This window comes from Manihot esculenta, chromosome 13 (genome assembly GCF_001659605.2).
Source record: "Manihot esculenta cultivar AM560-2 chromosome 13, M.esculenta_v8, whole genome shotgun sequence".
Taxonomy (NCBI): Eukaryota; Viridiplantae; Streptophyta; class Magnoliopsida; order Malpighiales; family Euphorbiaceae; genus Manihot; species Manihot esculenta.
The window spans coordinates 8,784,450-8,799,258 of record NC_035173.2 but is presented as its reverse complement, the minus strand read 5'-3'; the positions used below and the strand labels follow the sequence as shown (position 1 = coordinate 8,799,258).

At 30.1% G+C, this 14,809-nt stretch overlaps 2 protein-coding genes across 3 annotated transcripts; both read right to left on the bottom strand.

The window, feature by feature from the left end:
* Positions 1-4,685: 4,685 nt before the first annotated feature.
* LOC110630064 lies at positions 4,686-8,550 on the bottom strand. Its single transcript, XM_021777374.2, has 3 exons — positions 8,190-8,550; positions 5,793-7,070; positions 4,686-5,258 (listed from the first exon to the last, which is right to left on the bottom strand). Exons 1-3 carry the CDS (start codon positions 8,370-8,372, stop codon positions 5,031-5,033), a joined length of 1,689 nt encoding a protein of 562 aa, XP_021633066.2. The 5' UTR covers positions 8,373-8,550; the 3' UTR covers positions 4,686-5,030.
* A 2,160-nt stretch (positions 8,551-10,710) lies between these two features.
* Positions 10,711-12,884, bottom strand: LOC110630314 (ribonuclease 3-like protein 3). Of its 2 annotated transcripts, XM_021777745.2 has the most exons (3): positions 12,459-12,884; positions 11,360-11,506; positions 10,711-11,160 (listed from the first exon to the last, which is right to left on the bottom strand). In XM_021777745.2, exons 1-3 carry the CDS (start codon positions 12,843-12,845, stop codon positions 10,900-10,902), a joined length of 795 nt encoding a protein of 264 aa, XP_021633437.2. In that variant the 5' UTR covers positions 12,846-12,884; the 3' UTR covers positions 10,711-10,899. The 2 variants fall into 2 exon arrangements, with proteins under 2 accessions (XP_021633437.2, XP_043805442.1); XM_043949507.1 differs by lacking the exon at positions 11,360-11,506.
* Positions 12,885-14,809: the final 1,925 nt, after the last annotated feature.

Genomic DNA, 14,809 nt, shown 5'->3' with positions numbered 1-14,809 from the left:
AATGGCATGAAATTAGCACATGAGCATGATAAATTAGAGCAACTTGGTAACTCCAATACCTCAAGTTAAAGTAGAAATTTGGCATGCTTAGGCTAATGGATGTATGTGAAATGGGTGCTATGTGCGTGTAATGAATAGATTGCATATTTTCTAAAACGGATTTCCCAATAAATACTTAAAAACAAAATATAAGAATCAATGTAAGGAGCTGACATTGGTTCTCCGGAAAAATCCAGGCGAGAAGGGTGCCTAACACATTTCCTTTCTCATATCCACTATCATGAGCCTAGACCATTAGGTTATGGATTAAAAAGGATAGTAGACCTCTGCTTAAGAGTAGGTTGCGCAACCACGTCCTTCTGTTTATTTTGTGCTTCCATCAGGGTGGCAATTCCTTTCTTCCGTTCTTCACCGAGCATTAAGATATTTGGGTTTCGTAGTAGTGTTATGGAAATATGAGACTCTAACCACTTATGGAGAATTCTTACGCCTGCACTATTGTAAATTTATAGGTGATTGGCAATATTAGACCCTTATTTCTAATGATACAGAGGTAAAGCAAATGTGGAAAGAAGGTGCTGAATTTAATTTTTTAAAATTTTTTATTGAATTCAAAAGTGATCCAGTGAACTTATTCCAAAATGATAATACCATTAATGATCTTGGTAAGGAGAATGTATTTAATGTGCTAATACATGAGAATGAATGTCTTGCAATTGAAAAAGATGTTGAAGCACGTGATGATGGTATAGGGGACAATGATAGTGAATCTGATGATGGAGTGTAAGTAATGATTTGGAAACAAATGATGATGCATACTTGGATGCAATACAAAAACAAAGTCACATTAAGAATAGATTAAATAGGGACAACGTTAAAGGGTTAGGTTTGGAAGATGAAGAAAATACTAATAATGTGAATGACTTACATGCTGGATACCAAAGTGAATATGGCTCAGCAGATTGAGGTTTTGACACACTATATAATAGTGATGAAGATGAATTTGATGCAGTGAGAAAGAATAGGAAGAGAAGCATAATATATAACCTCAAGTGCGATCTTAGTAACTTTGACTTTCATGTTGGTATGATATTTGAGAATTACTAATAATTTAAGCAATGCATAACAAAATATGGAATAACTAATTAATAGCTTTTAAATTAAATTCACAAGGGTTATTGAGTTAAGAATAGCAACAAAATGTCATGACAATTTTTCATGGTATATTTATGTAGCTAAACCTAAGGGAACAAAGTCTATTCAAGTTAAGATATACAAAGGTACACATTATTGTTATAGGTGTCTTACAAATAGGTTGACAATTTTAGATTGGTTAGCAAGGGAATTTTTACAAAAATTTAAGAGGAATTCTAATTATGGAAATAATGAAATGGTTAACTTAATGCAAGAGATAATCAATAGGTGGATGTGTTACAAGATAAAGAAAACGGCATTTAATATTTTAAGAGGTAGTATGGATACACATTATGTAAAGCTGGATTGTTATAAAGTAGAGTTGAAGAAATTTGACAAGAAAGAAAAATTTGAACTGCTATAAAGGCTTTCATTAACACTTGACCTAAGTATGATGTATTTACTTTTAACCTTGCAGAGACATTTAATTCATACATATTCAAGGCAAGGACAATGCCTATCATATCCATATTGGAGGAGATCAAATCAAGTCTAATGGAAAGGATGTGCACAAAATATACTATAATGTTGGAGTGTGATGATTCCATATGCCCAATTATAAGGAAGAGAATTGAAGATTATAAATTAGAAACAAGGTTTTGGACTGTTAAGCCTGTTGTTGGTAACGTGGTTTAAGTTTCTAATGGTCAGAATATGTTTGTTGTCAATTTAACATCAAAGGCATGCTTCTGCAGAGAATGAAATTTAACTGGAATTCCTTATGTATGTGGAATTGCTTCTATTCATTTCATGAAGCATAATCTGTTGGACTATGTTAATGATTACTAAAATAAGACACGATACATTAAAAAATTACTATTTAATCTCTGTGGTAAAGGAAAACTCACTAATTAGTCAATTAATTTTTAAAAATACATTAAAACATTTTTGAAATTTTAAAAAATATAATAATTAATCTCTTTATCAATTTTAGTTGTTAAGTATTGCAAAAAAGTTTAAAATACTCTCAATACTACGGAAATAATTAGCATATATTTTTACAAAATTGAGAGACTAACTAATGAATTTTTTTTTATCACATGGACTAAATAGTAAAACATTTAATGGTTAAGCTAATGAAAGGACTAATTTGTATATTTTTTTAAGACTTGAATGACACTTTAATTTATTTTTCAAAATAAAGAGACCAATATAAATTTTTTCATATTATATGACTAAATTATAATTTCTTTGTAAAAAAGTTCAAAATGCCTTCAATGGAGAAAATAATTAATAGACATTTTTACAAAATTGACAGACGAACTAATAAATTCTTTCATATTACGGGACTAAATAGTAAAATATTTAACAAATAAAATTAATAGAATGACCAATTAATAAATTTTTTTTAAAATCTCAAAAAATTTTAATTTATTTTTTAAAATTGAGAATTCAATTAACGAGTTCTTCATATTACAAGAGTTAAATAGTAACTTTTTTTTATAATAATAAAATAAAAATATATTTTATAAATTAATTGAATGAATATATATTTAAAAAGATGAATTCGATAAAAAAAAATAAAATCTTGAAATTGTTAATGGTAATTTCATAAAAATTAGAAAGAAAAATTATAATTTGATAGAATTTATGATAAGCAAAACAATATTTAGAGTTTTTAGTTTTCAATTTTTTGATCTTAAACCACTACTAAAGGAAATTTTTTTTATAAAATTAAAAATAAAAACAAAAAATAAAAAATCACAACCAAAACAAACCCGCTATACGTTTTTTAAATTTCATAATTTTATTAAAATTTGCACATATGTGCAATTCTCACAAATTTTAACTTCAAAAACATTTAAAAAAAAAAACTTTAACTTCAAGCACTTTTCCTCCTTAAAAAACCTTAACTTTATATAAAAGATTCATAGAATCCAAAACTTAGTCAAGAGCCGAGAATGATTAAGATAACTTAAATTATAAAACTCATTATAGTAGTTATGATTGATTTGATGGAAAAAATAAAAAGAATAATTAGAATTAAAATAGAAAAATAATTTTTTAAAAAACAGAAAATAATTATCTAAAATTGGAGAATATCTAATTAAAATAAAGAAACAAATATCTAAAAACAAAGCTTCAAATACAAGTCACAATTTACATATGACAAAAAAATTGCAGCAATATAAACAATGAATAAAAAAATGGATTATGGACTTTAATAAATACATTAATCACTTTAACAAAAGAGAGAATGTAGAGAAAAGAAATAACTAAAATTTCATTACTAAAAAATAAAGATATAATTTTTATTTTCTTTTTCATTTTGTTAGCTATGCAACACTCACTTTTTCAAACTGTTGTTGCACAACAATTCACAATATTAGTCCCTTATAGTGATATTCACTTTTCTTTCATCGTAATCAATCACACTAATGACATATGCTCCTTTCCTTTATTATTATTTTTTGGCATAGTATATAATTTGCCCATTAAATTTTGCCGAAAAAATTTGTTGATATTTTGATTTTTTGTTTTAACACTTAGATTTTTATAAAAATATAAATATTTAATCTCTGTACGTTTATTAATTTCTCAATTAGTAGTCTCGAAAAATTTTAAAATTTGAAAGTGAGCGTTTTTCTTTTTAGTAAACGCTCAATAATCTCTTAGAGGTATTAGTTAAATTAGTAAACTCGAATTTTGAAGAGTTTTTACTTAAAAAAGGAAAGTCGAATATATAATTTTATTCTTGATCTTTACACAAAAAATCAATTAAAATTTTAGTTTTTCTTTCTTCACTTTTTTTAAAGTGTTGAATAATTTTATTTTATAAATTTTATGCATTAAATAGTTGCACTTTTATAAAGTTCAGGTATCAGAAAGTCAATCTACTCCTACCGAAGGAGATTGTGGTGTGTGAGGATGATTTTAGCCCCTGACTTTTCAGTAATGGTTTAGGGAAGACAACAGGGATAGACGAGGAGTAATGGTCAAATTGGGTGTCATAATCACAGGCATATGAATTGGATCAAGGGTATTATCTTTTTCTTTTAGGAATGGCTCCCAAAGACAAAGCGGAAATCCTTCACGAGAAGATCTTGTTAACCCTTTATGGAAGAGAATAAGAATTATGTACACACTCAAAAAATCTGAAGAAGCTTTCAATATATAACTGCAAAGAGGTGATATTAGGAGGCGTAAATTTACTTGTATAGTAATGAATTCTTTGAAAGGCTCACACATCCAAGACACTGAAACCAAACACTGTACAAGTAAATATCACAAATAATATACACGATATTTTCGCAATGGGCACAACAAGGCGTTCTAATTGAAGTATTCCAAACAAAGCCTAAGAAATAGGCAGAAGACAAATGCGAATTACAAACTAGATAAAAAAAACTATTTAAATGAATTCAAGACTAGACTTTGAAAATGAATATCCAGGTCTTTATTTCTTTTAAGCAAGATATCAGATGAAAGATTGCAGTGCAAGAAGATTGAAAAAATAGCCAATAGTAGGATGAATAAATTAATCCAGCTGATTGAAAAAAGAACAGACTACTGGCATTTGATAATACAGGGACATAAATCTTCTTTATTAAAAAATTTACATAATTTAATAATAATAGACCAGGTTCCGCAGGAAGAGATGAAAAGTTTACATAGCTGACATTAAACAATCACGTGATACAACAGTGTTCTTTCCTTTTCCTTTCATTTTATCTCGCCCCTTTTCATATGGACAATACTCAAATGCATAATTTAACCACAACTCCTATAGAGCAAAAGAGTCCAACTCTGATAAAAATGGGTTAGCTAGGTCATGCTTCCGTGCTAAGTGACCACATGGCCAACCCCCTGTGCCTCTATAAGCTTGGTTCTTGTCATTAGCCTTTTTGATGAACAGCAATTTGGTGGATGTCCATCTCCTTCAACATGATGGATCGTCCACAAGAGTCACATGGGGCTGTTCTAGACCCACAAATACTCTCGTGTTCAGATAATCCTCTTAACCGGTCCCTCACATCCATAGCCGAACTGCCAGCTTGAACCATATCGCCACAAAATCGGCATGTAATAAGGCGTGAGGGACAATCTGAAGCCTGGTGTTGTACCTGCCACAGACAAATACATAGATTAAATGCTGTTCCCGAACAAATGAAAATACCAGTGATGAAATGCCATACATTATAACCTTGCTATGTTTGATTTTCAATGACTTCTGAAAATTTTTTATCAGACTTCTAACTTAAAGATGCCTATTCAAATCCTCACTCCAGGCATAAAGGGTTCACCCTTGCGAGTTCCTCGTCATCAGCAACTTCAAAAGGTTTAAACATTATCTCCACGTTTCAGACCTAGAACTAATTCTGGAATTTCTATCTTCATTATCCAAAGTAAACACCACAAATTATCTAACTAGTTAGTGGTTTTATCTTTGGCAACCAACTGGGTGTACTGCCTCAATGATTGGAATGCAATATCACACAGTCCATGTAACTCTTGACTTGACCAATCAATTGGGCCACCTACTAGTAAATCTGATTATTAGATGTTATGATGCACACATGAGGTGCTCATATTAATGACATAATCGAAATTATAAATCTAAAATAGGGAGAATATGAAGAAGGGTTCCACTTGCTTACCATCAGTTCCTTCTCAAGCACTACCCCACAGGGACACTGAAGCGGTTCATGGAAAACTTTCATGTGCTTCTCTATTTCTCCCCTTTGAGAAGCTTGCCCACATTTCTCACAATGCACATGGTTTTCAGCCTCCTCAATCCTCAGAACAATTCCACAACCAGCATGCTGACAAACAACATTATGTCTGCTACAATATGCTTCATGCAGTGCTATACTCCTAGCAGGTATAAAATGCTTGCAATTCCTACACTCTACAGTGTTAATTGCCACAGATGATGAAGATCCAGCTTGCTGACCCATCTTAGAAGTATTGTCTTCAATGCTAACCAATAGCTTATACTTTGTTGTCGCCTTGAAACCATATACACCAATGCTGTAAGTACCCATTCCCAAGTTCTTATCATCAGAACTGAGGATCAAAATCTTTGAACCCACATCATGAGAAGACCATTCGTGTTGATGTCGAGTTGGAAATATAAGAGGGTGCTTGGACATGTAAAGGTCAGTATCACCAACACCAGCTTCAACATCTATCTTTACTTCAACTCTTACATCCCCAGAAGCAATTTTTTCCCAAGTATCACCATCAATAGAAAATTTATAATAATCATAGTTCCCTTCTTCAACCATGTGAGACTGTGAAATTCCTAAAGTAAGTGGCTTCAAGACATGCTGATTTGTGCTCTCTGGAGCTGAATCTGAACCTACAATATCAACCTCAATATCTGTTTCCAGGACAGAAACACTAGAGGAAGGTTTCAACTCTAGAACCCGCAACTTGTATGTTAGTATCCCATGGTTAACAGTGATCACGTCACCTTGAGAAAGCGTGGCATGTTGCCGAAGGCTTGTTTCAAGCACAGCCTTGTGATTTGGGATGTCTGAAAAGCCAACAACTTCAGGTTGAAGCTTTGCATAAGTTCCTTTGGGCAGCCAGACATAGCGAAGTTCAACTAGTGGAGCATTTGGAGCCCCTACAGGAAAAAGGTTATTCCACACATGAGGAGGAAGCCCAACATGACCCTCATCTGCAGTGAACTCGAGAACACCTGAGTGGGTTATCTGCTGCTTTGTCTCAGATGGACCATCTTGATGAATCACTGACAATTGCAAATGTATAGGTCCCTTGTCAAAAGCACCTTGATCAGACAAGTCTGTGAAACAGGAAGGAGGCAATTTAATCTTGTCTCCATAACCATGAAAAGATACAGCTTCCAGTATACGAGAAAACATTATTCCTCTCCCAGCAAGTAAATTTTCTTGCATTTGCTCATCAGCCTGTAGAGAAAACCAAGATCTATGACCATCTCAGCATACATTTTAAATTCAATCAATCTGAAAAATAGATATGGAACAGAAAAGAGGGTGTGAATGAGATCTTAATTTTTATTTTCATTTTTTTCCCTTAGAAACTATTAATATATTAGTGTATGCATTTTATAAGTATTGTTTGACCATCTTTTACCAAGACGAATCAGTTGAATAGGTGAACTTACCATTCAGTATTCAATAACCAGTCTAGTTATAAAAGCATTCAGAATAGGATAAGCATCTAACATATACAAGTCTAAGGATGTGATTCCCAATAGATCATCCAAGTATCCAACTTATAAGATGGCTCCATATGACTTCACAGTGCCTCATAAGTAACAGCTGCTATCAAGTCGCTATCTGTCTCTACATTTTGGTAAATTTGCACAACTTCCATAACTGTAAAGTGTAATCACATTCTGTTGCATTGACATTGACATTGGCAGTCGAGACAATATTAAAAACCCCATGTACTCTCTCCATCAGATTGTTTGGTTGGGAGAAAGGAATTAGGAACAAGGAAAAGTTAGAAAAACCAGGTCGAAAATAGTATAACTCACTGCTCTATTTTTCCCCATCTTATTTCCAGCATTGCAAACAATATTAGGGAGGTAAAATTAAGTTCTTGTTTTCCTTCTATTTCTTATCGTTTCTTGTTAGTTCTTTGAATTTGGCATAGCAAAAAATGTTGGAAAATTTTTTAAACACCGAGGCAATTAAGGATAACTCAATGCAGTACAACCCACATCAAATTTAGAATTACGTAGAGAAGACCAGTTATATCACACGCAAAAGTTCAAAGAAAAAAAAAATCTCAATTTCATACATTAGGAAATTAACCGAATCACCTAAATATGATAATAAACAACAACCCTAAATCAGAAGAATCATCTATTCATAACTTCACAGTCTGAACAGAGATAGGAACAGGTAATGCATAGTGATCAATAAAGAAAAACTAACAATTAAATTGAAATGGAGAAAAATATATGTTCATCAAACCGAAAAAGAGAGAGTGTGCGTGCGCATGTATCAACATTGAAAAAAGAAAAAAGAAAAAAAAAGAAAAAAAAAAGAGAAGATGACCTTGAGCTGGGCTTCAATAGCATCAAGCCTTCGGGATCTCTGAGCAGCTTCAATGGCCTCTCTTTGCTTCTTGGCCTCTGCTTTTGCTTTTTTCTCCCTTTCCAGTTTCAATCTGGCTTTCTCCTTCCTCTCTCTTTGCTCTTTCTCGAGCTTTTCTCTAGCCCTTCGAAGTTCAAAATCCATATCCGCTGTAAAGGATAAATCTGTAAGAAGGGTATGAATCTATCAATATATATAAGTTAAGGTTCGTTCGACGCGTCGGTAGTTGATGACTTTGTGTTGAGGTCATGAATGAGGTTGCAGATATATAAAGAGAGCGAGAGAGAGACCTGGGAATTTTCCTTAAGCTAAAAGGAAAGCAAAAGATTAAGAGGACCAATTGTTAACTTGGATTTCTATTTCCAGAAGGATCTGGGCCTTTCTTCTTTTCTTTTTCACTTAGAGATCCCTTTTTGAAAGCCCAACTTTAAAGAGATAGGGTATTGAGATTTGAAGGTTAAAATATTAATTTTTATAAAAATTATCATTTTAAATGTTATTAAAAAAATTATTTTATAATTAAATTATATTAAAATAATTTTAAATTATTTTTAATATTTTTTAAAAAGTAATTTTCTTAACCACTTAAATCGAAAACTATAAAGCCAAATTGATGTATTGAAATGCAGATCAACGAAATATGTCAATTAGTTAAGAGATTAAAATGTTATTAAAGTGAATATATATATATATATATATATATATATATATATATATATGGAAGCATCAAACAAATATAATAATTTAAATAACCTAAATATCACATATTGTATGTAGATATAAAAATTTTAATAAAAATACTATTTATTTCATTTTAAAGATAAAACAATTATTGTACAATTCGATATAACGATTTTCACACTACTTGTAGATAAAAAGAACGCGTATAATGAGTAAAGACACAACACAAAGACTCAATATGTCTATGGTGGCAACTGAATTCAATTTTCACTGATGGTCAATTTAGTTTATTTCTTATTGATGGCCAATTAATTACTAGTTTAAATAGTTTTAGAAATAAATTGAGCTGTGACAATATATTTTAGGTGACAATTTTAATAATTATATAAAAATAAATTATAAAAAACTTATATGAATCTTGTAACAACGTGAAATAGATCCCGTCAGCCTGATCAAATTTCACAAGCTGAAAATATAGTCCCTTTCACACGCTAAAAAGCAGTTTCAAATATATAAATGTATATCTATACACATACATTAACAAATAGTTGAAAATTATTCTTTAATTTTTCATATTTTATAATTTTTAAATCTAACTACAATTTAAAAAATAAATTTAATAATAATTTTAAAATATAGAAAATGATTTTATTTCTTTAAAAAAATTTTAAATGACTTAGTTTTTTTAATTAAAAAAAATTCAATTCATTAAATTTTTTCAATATTAAAAAAAATTTAAAAAAATATTTTCCATGAGCGAGCCATCCACTTATTTTCATGTGATGAAGAAGCATGTCCTCCTCTGTGAAGAAACATGTCGATAAAAGGGAATAGTACAAACAAGATGTTCTTTTTCAAGAGTTGGATTTATGAATTGTAAGAGTTTAAATGGAGGACTAGAGAATTTACAATTGAAGGTGTTCTCGGAAAATGCAGAGTATGTGATCTGGTGCTTTAAGAGATAAATCTTCTCCTCCTCTTATCTCCAATTTCCCAATAGGCTAAAAGTTCAGTTAATTTGATTTTTATTTATTGCGTGTTGATACATTTTTTTTTTTTTTTTGAAATAGGGGTTGGTGAGTCGAACCTTAGACCTCTCAGGTTTATTAGGATATATTTTTCATCAGACTAAGTCTCGGAGTGCGTGTTGATACATTTTTCATTGAGATGAATTAAAAATTTCACATACAATAATTTTTGTGAATCATTTTTAGATATTTAAAAACATTGACTTTTTTTTTATTGTACTTAATATATAAATTACTTATAACTCTATTTAATTTAATTGCATTTTCAATAAAATATGTCATTAATTATTTTTTTAAATCAATCAAATCATCTTTTAATATTTAATACAAACAATATATTATTAATAATAATTTTATTATTTCAATAAAATTTAATATCTTTATTTTATATTAAAAAGAAACATAAGTGAAAAATTAACAAAAAAGTTTTTTAAATTAAAATAATTATCATTTTAAAAAATAAAAAATATAATTTGTTGGTACTGAAATTATATTGCAGTTCTAATTAATTATATCAAAAAATATAATAGTACTAAAATATATTAACAGTTATAAAAATATATATCAAAAGAGAATTGGTTGACAGTATGCATTGTATCCTATTTATGAAAAAGCTATTACATGAGTTCCACTCATGAACCTGTGAAATTATGACTTATCTGTTAAATGAATTAAAAACAAAAGTTTGAGCTTGAATTTGAAACAACTCAAGAATAAATTAAGCTAAGTAAAATGTAGAGGTAAGGTCTTGAGAGACGAGAGGAAGAACACAATTTTGCTCAATAATGTTTATAGATTAGAAAAAATGTAAGCACAATTTCATTTACAAGGACCAATACAATCTAACGTGATTGTCTGAAAATAACCAGATCAAAATAAAATAAACTGTTCAAAATTAATAATGACATAAATGAAAAACAATAAAGTCTACGAACGAAATATCATTATTCATCAATATCTCCTTATTCCTCCTCCAGTATTCTTCTAATATTGTGTAATGCATCCTTAGCTGCTCTATTATGAGCAATTTCTTTCTTTAGGTCATATGTTCCTCTGCCCACAAGCTGATCATCTATCAATACATCAAATGCCCTTGTTTCTCTCCACATATCCACAAATTTCACTTTCAAATTTCTTTTTTGACATACTTCATACAATTCCGTTACTGGATGTATTTTGAGCGTTTCCCTGCTAATAATGGGTTCCAACAAATCCTTGAACACCTAATAAAAAAATAAAGATTATTGCACTTTTTTTAATATTACATACAGGTGAGTTAATGAGGTGAATCAAAATTTTCATCCGGCAGTTCATTTCAATTATGAAATGATAATTTAAGATATTAATGGTTTTGGTGAATTAGTGTTATTTCTTAAAATTTATTGTAAAGATGAAAAGTTGAATTAAGTATAGGGACAATACCTTCCAAACTGTATCCATTGAAAAATCGCAATCTATGAAAACAGCACCAACTACGGATTCAACAATATCTGCAAGGACTTTTGGCACGTCCACTAATCCATTAGAGTGGAGTGGATAGTCCAATATCGCTTGGGAGAATTCTCGAATCTGCGATTTATTTATTTGTCCAAAAACACAAATTGAAAACAAAATCACATTCCAGAAAATATTCAAGCCATCGTACAATTTGACCAAAGAGGATATTGATTTAGATAGAGGAAGAATCCCCAACATAAGTTAAAAGCTCTTTTAATGAGCTTGCGGACAAATCAAATAGACAAGGGATGTAGCCTAACTCATTCCAATCCATATTATATTCAACCAGGCTTTAACTTGGTGTGTATGTTGCACTAGCGTATATAGGGCCATGTGGAAAAATCCAAAGTGGCACTTTGGGTGGCTGACATTACAAGGGAGACCCCCCAATTCATGTATTCAACATCCGGCTAAGGGTTTTTTTCTTTTCTCTAATGTGTTCTAAGTAACAGTTTGATTTAGATGCAAAGATTCTTTAAAAAAAACCCAAAAAAATCCTGTTATCATATGAAAAGGATGAAAATTACTGCTTTTATATGAATTTTGTTATATTTTTTAATATTTCAAAATTATTTAACATAATAAAAAGGATTTTAGCTCATGAAATCTTATATATATACACACACAAGAAGATAGAGTGAATGATCATCAATGACACTATCTTATGACAAACCTAACAAGCTAGCTGTCAGGGCCCTTTGATATTCACACTGATTCTGGTTTTCAATTTTCAACTACTGCTTGATAATTAAAATGAATTATCAAAAAATATTTACTACATATATTTAAAAAAAAACACCAACATAAATTATATTGCTCATTCTATAAACCTAGCAATGTATACTCTTAAAAGATCCACTAGTACAAATAATAATAATAATAATAATAATAATAACGTTTTTTTCCTTTTAATATTTTTTTTCCTTTTTAGTGTCTACATTCATATCTTCGCCTACCTAATCAAAGCAGCATGAAAAAAGAGAAGAAATTGAATATTGAATTCAAACAATTTAGGGTGACTTACTTGTTCCTCAAGGAGCGGCTTTTTGTGGTGCAAAAACCGCTGCAATCCGTGTTTGACGGCAACACGTGCGAGCTTTTCAGTATCAACATTAGCAGCGCGGAGCCGGGTCAGTGCACCGGGTGGCAAATCGGGATACTTTAAGTAGTGTTCCTTGGTGAAGAGAAGATTAAGCACGGAGTCTCCGACGTGCTCTAATCGCTCATACGAAAAGCACTTATCCGGAACCGATGGATCCGTAAAAGCTTCTTCCAATAAGCTCCGGTTTTGGAACCTGTAACCAAGAATCTCCTCCACTCCGTCAAGAGTCAGCAGCGATTCCAGCTGAGTAGACTCCGAGTTCTGCCTGAGTGCAGGCTCTTTTGATTCTGATTCTTGGTGGTATGCCATGGCAACCAATGCAGAGAGCTAAGGTCGGTCGGTCGGTCGGTTGGGCTTGGGATATTTTCAGTCTTTGAAGGGTTTGTTGGTTTTTATAGTGAACCTGTTACGTGTGATTTGGTGCAGTTGAAGTTGACGTCTTTTTTTTTATTATTATTTTTATTTTCTCTATAGGAAAATGGTATTTGCCTAAATGAGATGGATTCTGTATCAGTAATAATTTGTGCATCAATTTCTTGGAAATATATTGCAATATTGAGTTTAAATAAAAAAGATATGACCCATAAATAGTTGATTTGTAAAGGATTTCAAATTTATTAAGGATACTTATATTAGATTTGAATTTTATACATATATCTATATAAATAAATATTTAAATGTATTATTTATATTTTTCATACCTATTATATACAAAATAATATAATTTAAAATTAATCAAAAAATTAAATTTATTACTAATAAAATGAAATTAACAAAAAATAATTTTATTATTATATTGCCTTTGTAATCGGATATCGATGGCCCTAATGATTATATAATTATTAGTATGATCCTGAAATATTAGTGCAATCGTATTTATTTTTGATCATTTAAGAATGACGATTCGAGTATAATTAAAACACTGATATTACTAAAAAAAGAAAATGAAATCAACTCTTAGCTAAATAATAAAAAAATATATATTATTAAATTCAGTTTAATCTAATTAGTTATGAAACAGATATTTTGAAAATGAAAAAATAACAACAATCTTATTAAAATATTAGGATCATATTGGAATCTTTTTCATCAATTTTCACTTGGTTTTTTTTGAAATTTTTAATTTTGTTATGTTATAAGACTACTGAAAAATAAAGTCAAACTAAAATTTTCAGCAAACAAGTACCTACTAATTATCGGTAGTGACTCGATCACAAAATTTACCGATGACACTAATCGTTTGATAACATTTCAATATTACTAACTACACTTGTCGGTATTTTTTTAATAAAAGGGAAAAGATATGATATGATGGGGTGAGGCGGTCGGTCAAGTTAAATAAATTAACTTGCTTATAATTTCATTGACAGCTACTTATAATTATTTGAAAAATACATAATTATTATATTTATTTAAAAATATGAATTACTGCTGGAGTGATGAATAATATTTTTTTTTTGCTTTTTTTTTTTTTAAAACATCTCGATAATGTCATTTAGCTGTGGATAATAATATATAAATTAATATTTTTAATATTAAACGAGAATTTTTAGTTGTAAGTTATTATTATAAAATATAATTGTACGGTAAGAATCTGATAAATGGATATATAGTCTGTAAAGAGAAAGGTTCGGACGCTCTTACATTCAATTTTTCATCAAAATTCATCTTTTTTTGAAAAGTATGAATCTTTACAGAAAATTATCATTAATATGCATAATCTAGCAGACGCTAACGTCTGTAATCACGAAATCATTGACCAGATAAACCAGTAAGATCCCTTATCAAATAGCTAACTACATCATTATCGGGTTATCAGAAAATATTATATTCAATTTCATCCTCTTACAATATAAAATTCAATGATCATAGAGACAAAAGTTCATAATTTTTTTACACTACTATACTTGCTCACGTTCTCTTTTTTGCAGGATTAACCAATTATAATTCAACTCTGTTTTCTGACCATATCATTTGATTTCATTGCCGTGAAATCCATTGAATCATTTCTGTTCATTTGGATTAAAGTCAATTTTTTATTTTTTATCTCTTAAAATTTTATTTCTTATTTCTTAAAAGAAAATTTCTTTCCCGAAATAGTCGATATCTTTCAAGCTGCTGCTATAGTTGCTATCAATGGGGATGCAGTCCTTTTTCCTACTCTTAACGATGAATCTGTAGGGGTCATACATGTCATTGCAAGAGAATCTAATGATGGTAAAGGAAAGAATAAACACATCGCAGAAGACGTCCTATTGGTTGAACATGATCCA

Excerpts from the sequence above, each read along its gene's own strand:
- LOC110630064 (XM_021777374.2), bottom strand. The coding sequence starts at position 8,372 with ATGGATTTTGAACTTCGAAGGGCTAGAGAAAAGCTCGAGAAAGAGCAA. Across the intron at positions 7,071-8,189 it reads CTATTGAAGCCCAGCTCAAG|GCTGATGAGCAAATGCAAGA; the intron begins GTCATCTTCTCT and ends TTTTCTCTACAG. Across the intron at positions 5,259-5,792 it reads TGCTTGAGAAGGAACTGATG|GTACAACACCAGGCTTCAGA; the intron begins GTAAGCAAGTGG and ends TGTCTGTGGCAG.
- LOC110630314 (XM_021777745.2), bottom strand. The coding sequence starts at position 12,845 with ATGGCATACCACCAAGAATCAGAATCAAAAGAGCCTGCACTCAGGCAG. Across the intron at positions 11,507-12,458 it reads AGCCGCTCCTTGAGGAACAA|ATTCGAGAATTCTCCCAAGC; the intron begins GTAAGTCACCCT and ends AATAAATCGCAG. Across the intron at positions 11,161-11,359 it reads CAATGGATACAGTTTGGAAG|GTGTTCAAGGATTTGTTGGA; the intron begins GTATTGTCCCTA and ends TTTTTTTATTAG.